Raw genomic sequence first — 21,955 nt, 5'->3', positions numbered from 1 at the left:
TGGTGTTTAAATTCCTAGTATACAAAGTATAGCCAATTGAAATCGCCGAGGTGTTTCGCAGCTATCGATGGGCGGTGTAGTGGCACGCCACGAGAATATATTAATCAAGTTAACTTGGATTGATTTGCTTCTAACCAATCAAAATCTCCCAAGTGTTTGACTCAACATTTGACGAGTTAGAATTAGAAATCAGACATCTGTCAGTTAGTTTATTGTCCCAACAAATTCATCCATCAAGGCATTGATGGTAGACCATCTCTTAGTTGACACAAATCAATCAGATCAAGTGCACACCTCTAACTCCTACTCCGTATCCTTTCTTCTATCCAACTTATCAACACCAGATCAAAAGTTTTGTCTGTCCAAACTTGTAGGGTTTCCGTGAATTTTGTGAGGGCATGCAAGACAAGGTGTATTGATGATAATAGACCTCATCTCTATCTGAAGTGAGCTACTAATTGCACCCCCCACTTTTATTTACTGCACTTCAATTTCTTAAATTATTTATTACACCCCAAATAAAGATAAAAGACAAATGATAAATCAGCCAAACAAAACATATGTGGTACATGACTGACATGGCAAAGGTAAAGAATCGTTGATCTTTTCTTTGCATATCTCGAAGAAAAAGATCTAAGATTTTGTCCCTTTGCCACATCACTTGCTAATATTTTGCCATGTCGATTCATCACAGCTCAAGATTAAAACACTCTTCAAATATTTAAAGGGTTTAGTTCAAATTATAATCTCAACAATATAAAAAATTATAACAATCATTTAAATAATTTCAATAGTTATTTACGATTATGATTAGAGTCCTCGTATAATATCCTAACCCCAAAAAATAGAAATCTGGCACAGGCGTGTATACACACAAGATCTTTTATTGGCACCCCAACTTTTACTTAATTCAAGAATCTATTTATTTTTATTTTTAATCGAGTGTAATAAGTAAAAGTTGAGGTGCCAATAGCAGTTCTATCTATGAAATAAAATAATATTTTTTTCCCTTGATATTTTTCTCTTCCACCCTACCCACCCAACAAAGCAATGATGTCATCCAATTTATGTGGGGTCCTTTGGCCTTTGAAAACCGCCAATGGTATTGCTGTAAAACCAGGTTTGGCTACCAAAACCACTCTTACCCTTAATTTAATGTGGGTCCCACACACAAGATACAACCAGGAACCCTCCACACCTCCCACTTGCAAGTTGCAAGTTGCAAGTTTGAGAACTTTCTAGCACTTTCTTCTCATAATAAGAGAGATAAGAAGAGGTACAAACTGACACTATATAGTACATAGAAAATTTAATGTAGATGTTCTAGCGATCTTGAATCCTTCTTCGAAACTTCTAATTTTTTTTTACAATTTTTAAATTCCTATGGAGTTCCTATAAAACCATCTCCATAGATACTTGTTTTTGAGTTGTGTAAAATCTTAGAAGATTGCTAAAAGAAGAAAGAAGAATATTAAGTAAGATTCCTTTTGTCCTTCGATCTCTTTTCATAATCTTTTAATCATAACTGAAGTTAATTTTTGCCTCAAGGACCTAGCTTACTTGCTTCATTTGTGGTTTTTGGGCTTTTTCTTTACTTTTTTTTGCTTCTCTCTCTCTTTCTCTTTGAGATTTCTTTGGATTTCAAACAAAACCCATTTCTGTTTAGAAACTTTTTGTCAAAGAAAATCTCATTTTCAACCAAAACCAAACCCATTTCATTGAAGACTTTATTCTTTAAGAAATCTCATGTTTAATATTCCTATGTAGTAAACTGCATTTTCAATAAGAACCCATTTGATTTAATACCCAAAGAAGAAGAAACGACCCATTTGATCTATATTACTGTTCAACAATCAAATTTAATTTCTCATAAGAAGAATAAAAATAAATGATTTTAGCACTTGTGTTCATGTCCCAATCATGAATCCTTCAAACCCAGTGAAAGAAGAGTTTCCATGGGACTCAAGTGAACTGTTGATGGTTCCTCCTCCTCCTCCACAGCCAATGGAGGGCCTCCATGACACAGGCCCTCCTCCTTTTCTTACAAAGACCTTCGATATGATCGATGACCCAAGCACAGACCATGTAGTTTCTTGGAGCAGAGGGGCCAATAGCTTTGTTGTATGGGATCTCCACACATTCTCGATGAATCTTCTCCCCAGATACTTCAAGCACAACAACTTCTCCAGTTTTATTAGGCAGCTCAACACCTATGTAAGTGTCTTTTTTTTAATCAATGATATTAAGTACTTAGAATTGCTGATCTAATTTTAGTTCAATAGAACAAGTAGAATTATTTTTGTTGAATTTTGATCAAAATTACCATATGGGTTCCTTTAGATTTGACTACTGAAATGTTTATGTTCATGAAGTGGGTCTAATGTTTTTTTAATCCCTCTCTTTAATGCAGTTTTTAATAGATTGGTTTGTTTCATCTCTCTCTCTCTCTCCTGGTTTTTTGGGTTTTTCATGAATGTGGGTGGTTATGAGAGAATTTTGTTTAACAATCATGTGTGGGCTCTTTAGAAAATGCTTATGTTCATGAAGCTATTGGCATTTTTTTTAGAACTTCACTTTCTTTATAAAAGGTTTCTGGTAGGCTGGCTTGTTTCATATATGATTTTCTTTATTATTGGTTTTTTGTTCATGTTTTAACAAGTAGAAATTGTTTTTAATGCTTTATTATTGAATTACTAAAATGCTTTTGTTCTTGTTCTTGAATTTCCATATTCATGGTGGTTTAGTTATCTCATTTTTTTAAAAAAATTTGATGGTTTCTTTGATCTCAGTGGAATTGTTAGATTTAATGGTTATTTCAATTACACAGGTTACTGTTTCTAAGCTGATTTTCATAATAGTGCTGATTTTGTCTCTGATTCTTCAATTTTGATGGGCTTCTTTGTTACTCTTTGGGGTTGTTAGAATTAATAAGGTTCGGTTCAAAATTGGGGTACTTGGATTTTGGTCTTAAGTGTGAGATTTGATTCATTCAGGGCTTTAGAAAAGTGGATCCAGATAGATGGGAGTTTGCAAATGAAGGATTTCTAAGAGGGCAGAAGCATCTACTGAAGTACATCAGGAGGAAGAAAGCACCTTCTCAGCCTCCCCTTCAACAGCCTACTTTGGGGCCTTATGTCGAAGTCGGGCTGTTGGATTTAGATGGAGAGATCGATCAATTGAGGCGTGACAAACAGGTTCTAAGGACAGATCTAGTCAAACTGAGGCAACAACAGCAGAAATCTCAAATGCATCTTGAAGCTATGGATCTAAGGCTTCAAGGAGCAGAGCAAAAGCAACAACAAATGATGACGTTCTTGGCAAGGGCAATGCATAATTCAACTTTTATACAACAATTGGTTCAACAGAAAGAGAGAAAAAAGGCATTCGAATTGGTTACTAAGAAACGAAGAAGGCCAATTGGTCAAGGGCCTAGTGATATTGGAACGGGTGAGTCAAGCCGAGGTGTCGAAAGAGGGAACACCGTCAAATCCGAACCTTGGGACTTTGACAATTTTTATGGATTTGAAGTCTCGGAGTTGGAGACACTTGCATTGGAAATTCAAGGATTTAGTAGAGGTGGAGAGCCAGAGGAAGCAGAAGGAGAGCAAGAACAAGAACAAGAACTCGAGAGTGAAGAAGACAATGCTCTGGATGAGTTGTTCTGGGAGGAATTTTTCAACGAGAGGTTAGACATGGAAGGAGAAGATGAAGACATGTGTGTCTTGGCTGATCAATTTGGTTTTTTGGGTACCAGCCCAAAGTAATGAAGTTCAAACTTATTCGGCTTTGGTGATCCTCCACTTCGATTCCATGGCTTCAATTCGCTTGTCTTGGTAGGAGACACCATGGGTTCTCTCTAAAACAGCTAGGAAAAATTAGAAATTTTCATATGGAATCATTTCTCTCTTGACAGGACCACTAGTAGATACAAAAAGCAGTTAATGAGAGAAGGGAAGAAAACCAAGCTGTGTATCCTTAGAAGTGTCTTGTGTTGCTGTGTTCTTCCAAATTGTTTGTTTTTCAGTAAACTTCTTTGAATCTGTCCCTCTCATTTCTCTTGTCTTAGCAGCTTGCAGCCTTAGCATGGAAGAGTCTTTTCTTATCTTGTCTTGATTTGTCATAAGGTTTTTGTATTTTTCTCAACTTAACTTCTCTATGTACACATACTCCAGGTTTGCTTTGATGATTTTAATAAGTTTTATGTATTTTTCAATGGAAGGTAGATTGCTGAACAGAAGATAAGAGTCCAAGAAGGGGTTGGCTCAAACCTCAAAAAGACCCCAAATTGGTTTTGTAGTTTTTCTTGACCCCACTTCTCTATATTCTCATTCCAACTGATTTGTTTCCTGGGTTTTATGTTTCATCCATTTTTCAAGAGTGTAGATTGCTAAAGAGAAGATGAGATGAAGAGGGGTTGGCCCAAACCTCAAACGAACCCCAAATTGGTGTTGTAGTTTTTCTTGACCCTACTTCTCTATAATCTCTCTCCAACTGATTTGTTTGCTGGCTTTTTATTTTTAATAATAAGTTTTGTGCGTTTTTCAATGAAGTTTAGATTGCTCAACAGAAGATGAGTTGAAGAAGGGGTTGGCTCAAACCTCAAACAGACCTCAAAATGGTTGTGTTGTAGTTTTCTCAACCTCACTTTTATTTACACACCCCAATTGACTTGTTTGACGGTTTTAATCGGTTTTATGTAATGGAATGTAGATTGCTGAACAGAAGATAAGAGTTCAAGAGATCAATCAAAAAAAAGATAAAGATAAAGAGTTCAAGAGGGGTGGCTCCAACCTCAAACAGACCCCAAATTGGTGCTGTAGTTTTTATTGACCCCACTTCTCTATATTCTCACTCCCAACTGATTTGTTTGCCTGGTTTATTAATATGTTTCATGCATTTTTCAAGAATGTAGCTAGCTAAAAGAAGCTGAGTGGAAGAGGGGGTTGGCTCAAACCTCAAACAGACCCCAAAATGGTGGTGTTGTAGTTTTTCAACCTCACTTCTCTATATACAACCGCCCCCACCCACACACACTCACACACAAATGACTTGCTTGATGGTTTTAATCAGTTTTATGTAATAGAATGTAGATTGCTCAACAGAAGATGAATTGAAGAGGGGTTGGCTCAAACCTCAAACAGACCCCAAAATGGTAGTGTTGTAGTTTTCTCGACCTCACTTCTCTATATACACGCACACCCCAATAGTCTTGCTTGATGGTTTTAATCAATTTTATGTAATGGAATGTAGATTACTCAACAGAAGATAAGAGTTCAAGAGGGGGGTTCCTCCAACCTCAAACAGACCCCAAAATGGTGGTGGTGTAGTTTTTCTTGACCCCACAGTTCTCTATTTACTCATTCCAACTGATTTGTTTGCTAGTTTTTTTTTTTAATATATAAGTTTCATTTATTTTTCAATGGAGTGTAGATTTCTCAACAGAAGATGAGTAGAATAATGGTTGCTCCAATCTCAAACAGACTCCAAGATGGTTTCTTTGATTTCCAAAGCAGTAGTTGGTACCTGATTTTTTGGGGTTTTAGATTTTTGAGAAAATTTCATTGAAGCACAATTTCTTGCCAGTTTGCCACTAAAAATATGACCTAAAGACTGCCTTTACAGATATAATTGCCCCTAGCCTTTTTTCTCTCATAGTCTGTATTTTTAAATTATGTTCTTATAATAAATAAATAAATAAAATTTTAAAATGAAGTAAGGTTTTTTATAGAAAAAGAAGTTTTGGAGCAATATATATGTCAAGGCTATATTTGATCCAACTAACAGTCCTTAGTTTTATGTACTTATTTCTGCAATTCTGTCTTTTTTTTTGTTTTGTTTTGTTTTTGTTTTTGGTTTTTCTGTTCTGTCGATAAGTGGCAATGTAACATTTATATTCTTGATTGTAAACATATCCATGTAGCACATACTGAATGGATCCAGACTTATCCAATTGATCCACTGAGACCATTCCGGGCCCACAATGTGCACTTAAAGTTGGTCTTATCTAAACCTGCAATTTTATGGGCTCATGGGAGACAGTTTCTGCTTGGAGAAAAAGAAAAAAAAAAAAAATAATGGATTAAAATTTTTTTGGGTTGCTTTCTTGTATATTGGACTGTGACCCATTCAATGAAAGAGTGCAGAGATCCTATACCCTTGGGAGTTGGAAGATATCATGCCAGTGCACTCATGGTTTTCGATGCCATTTGATGGCAACACCCTGGGGCTGTAAACGCTTGAATTTGGGCCCATCACTCCGCACATATGCACGCCAAACAGCCATCTAGATAAAACATGTTCAAGATCAAATTGAACCTTTTCAACGGTTCCAACTCTAATCGTGCAAACCTAATTCTTGAGGCATGGATTGGCCCTACATCAATCCTGTCTTTCACATTGAGCACGGAAATAAGAACATTTTTAGCAACTTAAGTTGAGCTTGGGCCACATAACAACTATGTGAGGCCCGTGTGGATGCACATGTCTACCACCAAATGGATGTGGTGGGCTCTGATTTCTATCTAAACCAAGTCAGTTGTCATTTGGTCATCACTGCATCAATGATGGATAGAGTGGTGCAGGACACGAAGCAGAGGAATAGAGAACAGGAGTCGAGGCGAGCTCAAGTGGGTCTCTTGGGGATGGTTTTAATTACTTGTTTAGTACGGGAGCCTTATCACGTAAGTCCAATACTTTCTTAGCTTTCGTTCCGTGAGAGACCTTCATTGGGCCACCCATGGTTCTATCCATGTGTCATCGTTGTCCCTTCACAACCACCAAACCTTACGAACTAGTCCACTTTGCTCGATTCCAAGTGGAAAGGATCCACAACAGGAGTGCATGTGGCATCTCCTGTGGCACACAATGTGATCTATTTGTATGATGTACAAGTCATGCAAGTAATGTTAGACCATCATGGCACCTTATGCAGCCTATTTGTTGAGTGTATATTTTCCTCCACTCTTGGGAGTGTCATATCCCAGTTAAGCCCCGTGACCCTCTTATATTCATAGTTCTTCCCTTCTCCAACAGATCAGTCTTTTAGAGTAGTTGGTTGGTTAACACTATTACAAGGCTTGATTAGATTACAAGGTACGTGATCCGAAATCTTTCATCCACATTTAGTCGTCAGTGTGATGTGAAAAGAATTTGTTCTCGATGCTCATTAGTGGTGTAGTCCGAAAGTGGCCAGGCCAACTTAGGCATTGGTGATCCCATGGTCCAGATTTAATAGGACCAATACATGCAAGTATAACCAACGAGGCTGATTGTATGTGAATGATTCTCCAGATCATCAACTAGGCCAGCAGGAGAACCATTCTCCAAAATGGAAAATGAAATCACTTTTGAGTATATGTAGTCCAGAAAAGCCCAACTACATCTAGGATTTGCAAGTTTTGAAAACTCTAATCTGTGCGATCATTCCATGATTAGATGTGGATGATAATTTGTTTTCATGGAAAATTACATTCCTATTTTTACTGCATTTTTTTTTTCCTTTTGTTGTCACTCACTTCAATTGTATGAAGTGCTTCTACAGAGTTGTATGACACAAACTTTTATGAATTTGAAAAAATACTAAAGAATGTTTAACAAGATTTTCGAAGAAAGAAAAGAATGAAGGTTGAAGATGATGGTATCACCCATTAATTTGTCAATTCGTTGATTTAATCAGCTGATGCCTTATTCAACGAATATTTCTTGATCTTTGAAAAAATGCGGAGAATTTTGTGACAATGCCTTGGACATTCCCTACAGTAAAAGAGAGGCCTAGGGAGCTAATGTTGCTTTGTTGGGCAGAAGTGGGACAAGAGTAAAGATAAAAAAAAACAAAACGAACACACAAGATTTATGTGGTTTGGCAAATTACCAACATCCACGGAGTAGAAGGAGAAAAATCTACTATCAATGATAAAGATCGCAGACTCTCTGTCCACAGCCACAAGGAATCGTACAAAGCGAAAACATAAAGAAATCCTACTCGAAATACAATATCTATATATATATAAATAGCCTTGGGGGCATTGCCTCTGAACCCCCACATGGCCCTTATCGAGTAGCCTAACCTGATTTAGGCCGAGCCCACTTCGCATCAGGAAAAGTCCTTTTTGATACTGCCTTGCCTCTTGAAGTCAAAGCCCAATAAGAATACTAGACATCTCACAACATGCTTAAAATCAAATGTCTAAGCCTAACTTCCTAGTTTATAGCTATAGTTAAATGATTGGTCAATTTTGGAACGCTATTCAGTCAATTTCGGACCACTGGTCACTCTTTGTTCTATAGGTTCTTTTACTAATCAACACTCGATTTTTTTTGACTTGTCTTTAGATTCTAATTCGGTTATCAGCACATTATTAGGACATCTCTTTCTTGGTCAGAAATTTCTGCAAAGAATAGACACTGATTTTGAAACAATTTTTGTGAGATCCATATTTGAAATGGGTCGTGTGCTTTTACGTCACGGTTGGATGGTTGGAAAATGTCTAACGTAAGTTGACAACAATCACAATTATAATGAATTTGTAAATTAAAGGTTAAAATAAAATGAGAAAATGACCCAAAAGAATGCCAATGAGGAGTAAAAATAAGTATGAAAACATGAGACATGATGACTCCAGAAAATATTGTTTGGCCCCAAATCTCTGGGATTACTTAAATGCATGGTTAGGTTTGGCTAGCCCAAGTTGACCCCCTTATATTGCCAAAATGTACCTTGTTTTAAAAAAAAAAAAAAAAAAAAAAAGGTCACCCATGCCATGTGGAGTGGATCTGTTGACCTTACTGTTAGGCCCACCACTTGGTTGATCACCCAAAGAAGTTGGGTCAGTAGGCTTCTACAATTGTACTAGAAGAACATGTGGGTTGATTTTTGGACCAAACATCACATCGTCAATTCAATGTTGTTTGGAGCAATGTCTTAATGTTGTAAAGGGTCGAGTCTGTTGACTCGAGAAATATGACTCAAGAAATAATATGTGATCTTGATCATGTTGTAGACACCAAAATTTGGACAGGACCTCAATGTAAAATACCTTAAAATTCACGAAAATTGGAATGGTCCCAAGGCCCAAACCTTCAAAAATCTATTATCTTTTATCTTTCTACATGACCCATACCCCAAAGACTCCTTTACACTTCTCAACCCAATCCAACCCAACCATAATTAAATTCAACTCAACTCACCCCCTAAGCCCATTGGGCTTAAAACCCATTACTACCCCTATTCAATCAACTACCCAATTATCCTACCCAAGTCCAACTCTAAACCTAGGCCCAAACATCACAACCAATCACTTAAGATCATCAAAGTGGGATACATGTTACCACCTCAACCCATCTCTCTCATTCAACTACATACCTCCATCATCTTTCTTTAAAAAAATCATCTACCCACACCTTTCTCTAACCTACTCTCATCATTCCCTACAAACTCATCCTCACAAGCCATACCCACATCCCTTATTTCTAATCAATTCATCTAAAAACTCCATCAGCACACATTTTTGACACATGTCATCACATCCTTCACCCTCCAAAACCTAATCACCTAATCCCTTACACAACTCATTCTTCTAACCAAAATCCACTCCATTCAACTTACCTAATACTAATAAACAAACCACCTTCTTACACCCTCATTCTCTCAACCAAACACTACTCATATTCCTCCACCTAACACTCAACCCAAATGGGTTGAAGGATCAAATTCATTTGGGTTACAAATGACCCACTAAAACCCCCTTCCACTACCCTCAATATATAGACAATCTCTCTCAAATCCTCATATCATTCTACTCTTTTTCATTATTTCACCTCATCCCACACCTAAAAATAACTCTCAAAATCCTATAAAACCACCCCTCATTCTCAACACAATCTCCCCAATGAAAAAAAATGTAAAAACACCATTACTAAAAAAAATATTTAAACTTTTTCTCAACTCTCTATACTTTCAACCCTCTACTTACTCTCAAGTAAACCAAGACATGTTAAAGAAGACTCATCTTTTTTAGGTTAAATAAAAAACAAAGTGGGTTTTTGAAAAAAAAGAAACAACTAATCATTCTTCTCTCCCCTCTACTTCTCTTCTTTTACTTCTTTCATTTCTCTATACTTATGCACACACTACAAAAAGTTTGAGCCATAAAAAGGTCTATTTTTCTCAATAAGGAGGCCCTTAACAATTTAAATTAAAATCAAAATCCCTCGTACTCAAGGGTACAAATCATATTTTTTCTGATTTTTTCATTTTTATTTTTAATCGACTAAATCCGAGATTACCACCAATGGTAGAGGGAGTAGGATGCCTAACACCTTCCCTACTCCCTAATATGGACCCCTTTACCTAAATTTAAGGTGGACAAATGGATCTTATCCGTACGAGAGTCACAAATGTCAAACAATATTTTTTTCAAAAAAATACATTCTAGGTGATCATACACACCCTTTTATAAAATAAAGGAATAGTGTCGACTCCAAACCCCAAGTAGGAGAGATATTCGAAAGGGAGAATCTCATGTTCACACATGTAAACACAACATCCAATATTTTTTATTGTATGTCTCCCGATCATACATACCCCAATGATAGTTATCTCGATGATAATTTTCGAAAGGTTGGATTTTCTATTTACACGATCAAGATCATGTGTCAATTCTTGACTCAAGGAAACCCAACCCATTGTAAATATATATTATCACCCCTTTTCATCATATTAATTCACATTTTGTTAGATTTTTCTTTTGTTCTTTTAAAGTTTTTAATTTGCATGATCTTTTGAACTAGACGGATGTATTTGGAAAAAAAAAATGTAAGAATAAATCCAATAGAATGAAAAATAAGATAAAGAAGGTTAAGATGAATTGGACGTGTTCAATGAAGATCGATTACAACTTTGATTAAAAGAAGTATTCAAGTTGAAAATTTAAACGAGAGGAAGACCAAAAGAACATAAACTTATGGTGATTGTGAAAGCTAATGTAAACCTATGTTACTAGATTTGTTCCAACTTGAATCAACTTGAACGAAGCAAACAAATTTACAGTATGATTTGCACTTGATTAATAGAAGACAACAAATACGTACTAACCAATTTGCTACATTGACCGTTTCAATTCATTAAATTTTTATGAGTTGTGATAATCGGACTCACTTTTGTGTACTCACTTTGGACTTTTCCTTTACATAAGTATAGATCCTTTGATTCAGGATACACAATGACATATATTTATAGTTTTGTATGGTGATGTGAAGGGTGAATCCAAAGTGAGTATAGAAAAAGTGACTTAGATCGTCAGAACTCAATTTTTATATTTAAGTTCGGTGAACAAATAATAAAGATAATACGATGAACGAATTATCTTTGCATATCCCTACGAATCAAGTTTGTCCTAAAGTGAAAAACTAGATAATCAAACTTTGAATCAAACAAATTGATAAATCAAATACACAAAGATATAAACCTAACCCCGAGGGGTTGGCTCAATGGCAATTTCGGACTGATAAGCAGTTAATGCCAGTGGGTATTGAGTTCGATATCCTATATGAGCATTATTTCCTCAGGAGCCACCCGTAAAGGCGCACCATTTCTTGCCCAGTGCGTGTCATGTATGGAGTTGCATGTGCCTCGAGACCAATCCTTTGACAAGATCATGGTCTATGGATTGGGCAAAGTTCATATACGGGCTCGATCCGCTGTTTACAAGGATACCCGAATATCAAATATATATGTGTGGCATTCGGAGGCCCTAAAGAGAGCCAAACATTTTTTCAATCTATTGGTTAGAAGTTTCGGAATGGGCTAATTTTTTGTGAGGGTGATCTCTATGATGAGAAGATCATCCTCACAAAAAATCAGCCCATTCCAAAATTTCTAACCCCATCAAAACTGATTTACAAAAATCGGACGATGCATGATTCTTCAACTTGTAAACTAGGGTTAGATGTTTTGTAATGCGCTAATTATTTGTGAGGATAATCTATTCATCATAGAGATCATCCTCACAAAAAAAAAAAAAAATCAACGCATTTTGATACTTCTAACCCTTATTTTGAAAAATGTTTGGCACAATATTTGGTTCTCTTTAGGGCCTCCGAATCCTTCCCTATGTATATATACATATATGGGGATGAATCATGGGACATATGTAATAATAATAATTTTTCAAAATATAGGTTAGAAATTTCGGATTTAGCTAATTTTTTGTGAGGATGATCTCTATGATGAGAAGATCATCCTTAAAAAAAATCAGTCCAATCTGAAACTTCTAATCCAATCAAAAGTGATTTAGAATGTGGATCGCCGATTTTTTACCAATAATTTGTAAACCAGTATTGATGGGTTTACAAGTTTTAGATTGAGCTGATTTTTTGTGAGAATGGTCTTCTTATCATAGGGACCATCTCACAAAAAATTAGCTCAATCTGAAATTTCCAATCCATATTTTGAAGAATCATTATTTTTACATATGTCTCATGATCCGTCTTATATATATATAGATAGATGGTTTTTTTTTTTAAACAATTGATGGGGTTGTCTTAGTAATTTCACAAAAATTGACGTAAGATGGTCATTATAATAATTTGAAGATTTTAAGTTAGACATGATTTGTAATTGGGAGCATTTATGACCATTGGATTGTGCTCAATCCAACGATTGAGTTTCATCGTGAGATTTTTTAACTGATGCTGAATATATATATATATATATATAAATAGCGTTATTACGACCCCTATTACGACTCATATTGCGACACACCATTTTGTCTTATATGGGCAAAAATGTTTGGAATGGGCTGATTTTTTGTGAGGATGATCTCTGTGATGAGAGGATCATCCTGACAAAAAATCATCCAATTCCAAAACTTCTAACCCCATCAAAATTGATTTACAAAAATTGGACGGTCTATAATTTTTCAACAAAAATTGGATGGTCTAGAAGTTTCATAATGAGCTGATTTTTGGCAAAGATGATCTCCTCACCATAGAGATCATCCTCGCAAAAAATCAGCACATTCCAAATATTTTTGCCCATATAAGACAAAATGGTGTGTCGCAATATGAGTCGTAACAGGGGTCGTAAGAACCCGACCCTATATATATATATATGGAAATGTTCAACACCCTAAACTTTATCCTACACTTTAACAAATGTGTTTTGTCTTACATGGGTTAGAAGTTTTGGAATGGGCTGATTTTTTGTGAGGATGATCTCTATGATTAGAAGATCATCCTCACCAAAAATCAGCCCATTCCAAAAATTTTAGCCCCATGTTTACAAGTTGAAAAATCGTGGACCATCAATTTTTTGTAAATCATTTTTGATGGGGTTAGAAGTTTTGGAATGAACTGATTTTTGGTGAGGATGATCTCCTCACCATAGAGATCATCTTCACCAAAAATTAGCCCATTCCAAAATTTCTAACCCATGTAGGACAAAACATATATATATACATAGGGGACTGTTCGACGGACGTCTTCAAAACCAGATAAGAAACTGATGTTTCTTGGACGTTGGATGGAGAGATAACAATGGCGCAAATTCGTTCTCACGTCAGTTCACTTGTAAGAAACGAAATTTCTGAAAATTTCAAACAACTCCCTCAATTTTTAGGTTTTTTAAACTAACTCACGTTCTCTCTTTTCGTCTCGACAGAACGACTGAGAACAATTGATTTGTTTTTCGTCTCCATCGAAAACCTAGACTAAACTTGCTCTCTCTCTCGATCAAGTCTCGACAGAAAACCAAACCCATTCGTCCCGACAGAAAACCCTTTGTCTCGATAGAAAACCCAGATTAAACCGATTGTTTTCGACTTCGTCTCCATTGAAAACCTCGACTGAATTCCCTCTCTCACTCACTCTCTCTCTCTCTCTCTCTCTCTTTCTCTCTACTCGACAGAAAACCCAACCCATTCATCTCGACAGAAAACCCTTCGTCTCAGTGGGAACCCTTCAACAAAAAACCCAAAAAATTGAAGGGGATACTCTGTTTCTGCCCTCTATCGATTTGTAGAAGACTCGTCAGCGTCTCTCTCTCTCTCTCTCTTTCAGAGAACCCAATCGATTTTTTGTGAGGATGATTTTCTCATCATAGTGACCATCCTCGCAAAAAATCAGCTCAATCCAAAACCTCTAACCCATATTTTGAAAAACCATTGTTTTTACATATGTCCCTTGAACCGCCCCCTATAGCTGATTTTTTGCGATGATGGTCACTATGATGAGAAGATCATTCTCACAAAAAATTAGCTCAATCTGAAACTTCTAAATCCATCAAAAGTGATTTACAAATTATTAACAAAAATTGGCAAAAAATCGATGTTCCACATTCTAAGTCACTTTTAATGGGGTTAGAAGTTTCAGATTGGACTGGTTTTTTTTCTGAATGATCTTCCCATCATAGAGATCATCCTCACAAAAAATCAGCTCAATCCGAAACTTCTAATCCATATTTTGAAAATTTATTAATGTTACATTGTTTTTACATATGTTTTTTCATATGGCCCTTGATCCTGACCCATATATATATATGGAAATGTTTGGCACCCTACTATTTGCCCTTCGTTTTATCTAACGTGTTTTGTCCTACATGGGTTAGAAGTTTTGGAATGGGCTTATTTTTTGTGAGGATGATCTCTACTGGTAGAAGATCATTTTCACCAAAAATCAGTTCATTCCGAAATTTCTAGCCCCCTGTTTACAAGTTGAAAAATCGTGGACCGTAATTTTTTTGTAAACTATTTTTTATGGTGTTAGAAGTTTTGGAATGAGCTGATTTTTGGTAATGATGATCTTCTCACAAAAAATTACTCTATTCCAAAACTTCTAACCCGTGTAGGACAAAACACGTTGAGCAAAACATAAAGTAATAATAAAGTGTCAAACACGTTGAGATTTTTTAATTGATGCTGAATATATATATATAGGGAAATGTTCGAAACCCTACTATTTGCCTTTCGTTTTGCCCAACGTGTTTTGTCCTATATGGGTTAGAAGTTTTGGAATGGCTAATTTTTGGTGAGGATGATCTCTATGGTGAGGAGATCATCCTCACCAAAAATCAGCCCATTCCAAAACTTCGAACCCCATGTTTACAAGTTGAAAAATCGTGGACCGTCCAATTTTTGTAAATCATTTCTGAAGGGGTTAGAAGTTTTGGAATGGGCTGATTTTTGGTGAGGATGATCTCCTCACCAAAAATCAACCCATTCCAAAACTTCTAACTCATATAGGACAAAACATATTGGGCAAATTGTTGGATGCGAACGGGACCCTATATATATATATATATGGAAATGTTTGACACCCTACTATTTGCCTTTCGTTTTGCCCAACGTGTTTTGTCCTATATGAGTTAGAAGTTTTGAAATGGGCTGATTTTTGGTGAGGATGATCTCTATGGTGAGGAGATCATCCTCACCAAAAATCAGCCCATTCCAAAACTTCGAACCCCATGTTTACAAGTTGAAAAATCGTGGACCGTCCAATTTTTGTAAATCATTTGTGAAGGGGTTAGAAGTTTTGGAATGGGCTGATTTTTGGTGAGGATGATCTCCTCACCAAAAATCAACCCATTCCAAAACTTCTAACTCATATAGGACAAAACATATTGGGCAAATTGTTGGATGCGAACGGGACCCTATATATATATATATATATGGAAATGTTTGACACCCTACTACCATTTGCCTTTCGTTTTGCCCAACGTGTTTTGTCCTATATGGGTTAAAAGTTTTGAAATGGGCTGATTTTTGGTGAGGATGATCTCCTCACCATAGAAATCATCCTCACCAAAAATCAGCCCATTCCAAAACTTCTAACTCATATAGGACAAAACATGTTGGGCAAAGTGATAGTTGCGGAACGAGACTTATATATATATATATATATATATATATATATATATATATATATATATGGAAAGGGAAATGTTTAGCAACAAACATTTTGGCAAAACATGGGTAGAGGTTTTGGAATGGGCTGATTTTTGGTGAGGATGATCTCTACGGTGAGGAGATCATCATCACCAAAAATCAGCCCATTCCAAAACTTCTAACCCCATCAAAAATGGTTTACAAAAAATGGACGGTCCACGATTTTTCAACTTGTAAACTGGGGCTAGAAGTTTTGGAATGGACTGATTTTTGGTGAGGATGATCTCCTCACCGTAGAGATCATCCTCACCAAAAATCAACCCATTCCAAAACTTCTAACCCCATCAAAAATGGTTTACAAAAAATGGATGGTCCACGATTTTTTAACTTGTAAACATAGGGCTAGAAGTTTTGGAATGAGCTGATTTTTGGTGAGGATGATCTCCTCACCGTAGAAATAATCCTCACCAAAAATTAGCCCATTCCAAAACTTTTAATCCATATAGGACAAAAATGATTGGTTAAAATATTAGCCAAAATGTTTGGTGCTGAATGGGACTCATATATATATATATATAGGGTCCCGTTCAACAACAAACATTTTGGCAAAACATTTTTCAAAACATGGGTTAGAGGTTTTGGAATGGGCTGATTTTTAGTGAGGATGACCTCTACGGTGAGGAGATCATCCTCACCAAAAATCAACCCATTCCAAAACTTCTAGCCCTAGTTTACAAGTTGAAAAATCATGGACCGTCCAATTTTTGTAAACCATTTTTTATGGGGTTAGAAGTTTTGGAATGGGCTGATTTTTGATGATGATGATCTCCTCACTATAGAGATCATCCTCACAAAAAATTAGTCCATTCCAAAACCTCTAACCCATATTTTGAAAAATGTTTTGCCAAAATGTTTGTTAGTGAACATTTCCCATATATATATATATATATATATATATATATATATATATATATATATAAACTTTCTCCCAATATTAATAAAAAGATAAGACTTTAGACAAAATAAGTTGGATTGATGTAATAGATGTTTACGTCTTGCGGACACGACTAAAGAAACTCCATCAACATTCTCATAATTTATCGTCCATGTACCTAATTATTATGAATGCCATTATTGTGGTTCTTAATTAGAGTGGGGGCCCACACTTTCAATTATCTACCCGACTGAACAGTCCAATAGCTTGGCACGTCACCATGGTCAACTGAAAGTCGTTGCCACGTCATCAGTCTTAATGACGAAATCAGTATTGAAAACTCGTGACAGTAACAGACACGTGTCTCGGGGTACGCGCAATATGATCGTCCGTGACGTGTCAGTCTAATTCTACCTTTCTCGTGAGCTATTTGTTTATTAGGTTTTGTTGGGGGCCCATCACCTCAAACACTTCAATAAAAAACTTTTGTTAGTACGGTAATTACACTCGTGGGGTATAATAATTTTATTTTAAGGTCCCATTTGAAAGGACATTTTGGTCTTTAAGTTGGGTTACAGACTTACAGTGGGACCCCCAAAAGGTTGGCTATGGAGTATAGTATAGTATGCAAGCAATCGCACGTGACAAGTTCTAATTTAGCCCCCTCTATGGCAAGTTGCTTAGAATTATTTTTTTTCCTCAATAGAGAAAAACGAAAAATATTATGGAATTTTATATTTTATGAAAAAATAATTTATATTGAAGCCCTCTATGTTTAGTTGCTTAGTTATTTTTCTACAAAAGGAAATAAAAGATTCCATATTAAGAAAAAGAGTCGTGCTATATCGCTTGGGTTCAACGCTAAATTCAACATTGAGCTAATTTGACAGTATTCAAATAACTATAGATTTATTTTCTTGAGATACAAGTTAGAAAATCAACGGTTCTCTATATAGTGTTAGGTCAGTTCAGTGTTGAACCCAGTGTCCAACAAAGGTAATCAAACATATTTCTAAAAAAAATAGTGTCTACTAATGATTAGATTGAAAATTTGTCGAATCACGTTCAAACCATGATTCAATTTGTTCGGATCGACAAACATTTGTTAAAAATAAAACATAAAATATTTTTTCTTAAATTACCATATCTCATAATTAAAAAACAATCTCACAAAAACTGGTGATTCACTCATCGAACCAATTTGTTAAGAATTTCATAAAACAGCAAGTTTTAAAAACACTAGTTTCTGTAAGAGTCGTGATAATCTGACTAACCCACGTGGCACACTTAATCGACTCTCTTGATGTGACAAGTTTGGGAACCACAGATCTGTACGTCTTGAGATACATTTTATATGGGGAGGTGTAGTTTTGTATCTCGAGGCATGCAGATCTACGATTCCCGAACTTATCATGTCAGGAGAATTGATTGTGTATGCCACGTGGGGTAGTCAAATTATCACGATTCTTTTTATAAATCAATGACAACCAAAATATTGAAAAGGAATTTTATAAGCTAAAACATCGTATGTTGCTAAGCATCAACCACATGGCTCAGATGGAAGTTGATAAGACCTATAGATGCATAGTGACCTCAAGATTGGGCCTCATATCACACATCTTGACGTGAAAGTGGATAGGAACCATGTTCTTTCACTCATATCTCAAAGAATAGCATCTATGATTCCCATACACTTTCACGTAAGGGCGTACAATGTGAGATCCAATCTTGAGGTCACTTCAGCATTATTCATATCCAAATGATGGATACACAATAGAATACTTACAACTTATGCCAACCCATTAACATATAAATTCCATCAAATCTTAGTATTATTTGTTTCTTAATTAAAATGAAAATTTTGCATAAAATTCATGTCATGTGACATGTCAATTCATTGGTTTGCCAGTTCGGTTTGATTATACTAATTATTTTACTAGCATATGTGATGGGTAAAAGAAGGTCACATGTTTCATCATCTCCTCTAATGATTGATTTTGGTCTAATAGAAAATTTTAATTAGAGCTGTCAATGAGTCAGATTTAGGGTTGGCTTTTTATAATTTTGTAATAGACCCAAATTGGCCATACAATTCAAATTGAGGCCAAAAATGGGGGCCGCATTGATACCCATATCAATCATTTTGCTAAAAAGGGACTTTTGCAGTGTAATATTCTTATTTAAAAATATGTAAACATGTCTACATATGAGTAATAGACCTCTTTTTGCACATCATACAGGCCTATTACGCGGAATCTTACCACACGCTAAGAGGGCGACGCTTTGGGTATTATTCATCTTCAATCCATTGCACATTTTCAATCTCACATTAACACTTTGTAGGGGAAACCCATGATTTTTCAAACTCAAAATTCCATCACCTTCAACTTCTCCGAAGAAATTATTTTATTTGTGAGATTTGAAGGTTGTGAAGTAGGTAGAATCGTGAGATTGAAAATGAAGGTAAACAATTTCAATCAAGAAGTTAAAGGTGACTGATTTTGAGAAAAATAAAAAGTGTTCACTACACCTTAATGGTGAGGGCATTTAAGTCATTTTATCAATCTATTAGAATAGACTGACGTAGAGCACCAAAAAAAAAACACTTGAAGGAAATGGGAAAAGAACCGTGATAACATGACACTCCCCTTTGACAAACACCCTCATCATAGAACCATAGATCAAATGCCTTGGGATACAAAAGAAAAAGATTTATGGTTCTATGTATCCCGAGGGATGGTTCTAATTCTGTGATGGAGGCTTAAGGGGCATCATATTATCACCACTCATGGGAAAAGGGTATGCCCATCATTGACTTATTCTCAACTTTCTCTCTCTCTCTCTCACTTCAATATTTGGAATATGTTTAAGCCAATAGGACACCTTTAATTTCCTATCCAATGTTAATTTCCCTTCAAGTTTGTGAATATTTACTGGCTCTTACATCTATATTTGATCACCTTTCTTATATATTGGATCACTACATTTTTTTTATCATTGTACATTCCGGGTTAACCAAGTACCCCATCCAATAATCCATGGGGCGATCACATAACAATAATTTTTTTATGAGGAAAGAACTATATTAGTTGCTAAATGTTGAACGAAGAGATGCTTAATCGACTCTTTTAGTCATTTTGATACCAAGTATATCGATCGAGACATAACTAGGATACTAAATTTTTCATCTCTCCATGTCCATTAGACAAACATTGTGCAAAATTTTCAAGCCAAAAGTTGAAACTTCATTGATAATTTATTTTCCTAGAACCACTCTTATGCCGATATCCAAGAACAGTAAACATGAATCTATTCCCAAGTTGTTTTGACGAAAAGTACTAAAAAATAAATCTAGAATTCATGCTAAATATCGGAGGGCCCAGGTGAGACCTAGACCTCATCCTCAATCTTCCCTTCTTAGATCTTGTTACTACTTTATGAACCTTACTCTCTATTCTGTTTTAAGCACAAAATTCCATCCATCCAAGTCTCCTGCATGGTTCAATCATGTCATACTTGGAATCCTCTGACAAAAATTCTACGGATTCTATATTTAAATAGGCCTGAATCACTTGATTATCTATGTAGCATGTCTAATCATTATAATCATCTCTTGAAGAAAGTTTTCAGGAATGAAAAATCTTCTAATCGACATCCGTACAGGACAATTTGGGTTTATTGGACTTTAAATTTAAATTCATGGGTTTTGAGTTATATATATATATGGGTCCCGTTTAGCAACAAACATTTTGGCAAAACATTTTTCAAAACATGGGTTAGAGGTTTTGGAATGGGCTGATTTTTGGTAAGGATGATCTCTACGGTGAGGAAATCATCCTCACCAAAAATCAGCCCATTCCAAAACTTCTAGCCCTAGTTTACAAGTTGAAAAATCGTGAACCGTCCATTTTTTGTAAATCATTTTTGATGGGGTTGGAAGTTTTGGAATGGGCTGATTTTTGGTGATGATGATCTCCTCACCGAAGAGATCATCATCACCAAAAATCAGCCCATTCCAAAACCTCTAACCCATGTTTTGAAAAATGTTTTGCCAAAATGTTTGTTGCTGAACATTTCCCTATATATATATATATATATATATATATATGTATGTATGGGACTTATGTTTAACAATTGAGTCGTGATAATTTGACTACCCCATGTGATGACACACTCAATCGACTCTTCTGACATGACGACTTTGGGAACCATAGATATGTGCACCTCGGGATACACAGTTCACTAGGGATACACATTTTTATGGGGAAATGCAGTTTTGTATCCCAAGGCATACAGATCTACGATTCTCAACGTTGTCACATCAGGAGAGTCAATTGAGTGTGTCACATGGGGTAATCAGATTATCACGATTCTTAACAATTTTAATATATTGGGTGGTAACATCTAGAACTCGATTTATGAAAGTGGTTGAAGAATTAATGTATTTAAATTTTTTTTATTTTATGAATGATTGGGATTGAATAAAAAACCCTATAAAAGCCCAAGGAAAAGGGACATCCCATGCATGGAGATTAAGAGAAAGAATTGAGTTTTGGTGGTTAAGTTCATTCCATGTGGAAAGAACTATAAGAGTGAGTACAATATCCTCTAGTTTGGTTGATTGTATTTGTATCCTCTACATGTCTATTTGATAATCCATCGTATTAAGATGAAAGACTTTGTAACATCATTGGGTTGGAATCATTCCCTAAATCTATCAGTTTTATCCTTTTCTTGTAAAGGTCTACAGATTTGCTATAACTACATGAGAAAAATGGGTAAATTCGATGCCAAGATCCGTTGAATTAGGCTAAATCCAAGTAAATTCGACGAACCTTGACGTCAAATTTACCCCTTTTTCACGTAGTGATTATCATGTAATTGATGTTGTCTATCCTTAAAATTTTAATTAAATATTTGTATGTCTAAGCCAATCCTTCTACTCAGTGTATCAAATGTATGCAATTTAAATAACTAATTAACTATTTAAAATTTGTTGATAGTTTGGGAATCCTAATTGGACTGACATGCACAATCTAGTTATCGTTGCCTCTAATTTCTAAATCTGTGAACTCTATTTCTATTATACTTATTCTGAAAGTAGAGGTACCCCCCCCCCCCTTCCCTCCTCTAAATTTAGGCG

The 21,955-nt window shown here is 35.7% G+C and overlaps 1 protein-coding gene across 13 annotated transcripts; it reads left to right on the top strand.

Moving 5' to 3' along the window:
• The first annotated feature begins 1,284 nt into the window (after positions 1-1,284).
• On the top strand, positions 1,285-5,950 carry LOC147402236 (heat stress transcription factor A-7a-like). Of its 13 annotated transcripts, none has more exons than XM_086443830.1 (5): positions 1,285-2,214; positions 2,994-4,124; positions 4,224-4,288; positions 4,377-4,445; positions 4,556-5,950. In XM_086443830.1, exons 1-2 carry the CDS (start codon positions 1,921-1,923, stop codon positions 3,762-3,764), a joined length of 1,065 nt encoding a protein of 354 aa, XP_086299956.1. In that variant the 5' UTR covers positions 1,285-1,920; the 3' UTR covers positions 3,765-4,124; positions 4,224-4,288; positions 4,377-4,445; positions 4,556-5,950. The 13 variants fall into 13 exon arrangements, with proteins under 13 accessions (XP_086299956.1, XP_086299953.1, XP_086299954.1 ...); XM_086443827.1 differs by having other exon boundaries at positions 4,224-4,445; positions 4,556-4,618; positions 4,711-5,950; XM_086443828.1 differs by having other exon boundaries at positions 4,224-4,618; positions 4,711-4,811; positions 4,906-5,950.
• The last annotated feature ends 16,005 nt before the right edge of the window (positions 5,951-21,955 follow it).

This window comes from Akebia trifoliata, chromosome 5 (genome assembly GCF_017979445.1).
Source record: "Akebia trifoliata isolate Shusen 1 chromosome 5, ASM1797944v1, whole genome shotgun sequence".
Taxonomy (NCBI): domain Eukaryota; kingdom Viridiplantae; phylum Streptophyta; class Magnoliopsida; order Ranunculales; family Lardizabalaceae; genus Akebia; species Akebia trifoliata.
Note: the sequence above shows the minus strand (reverse complement) of the source record. Positions and strands in the feature narration are given on the sequence as shown.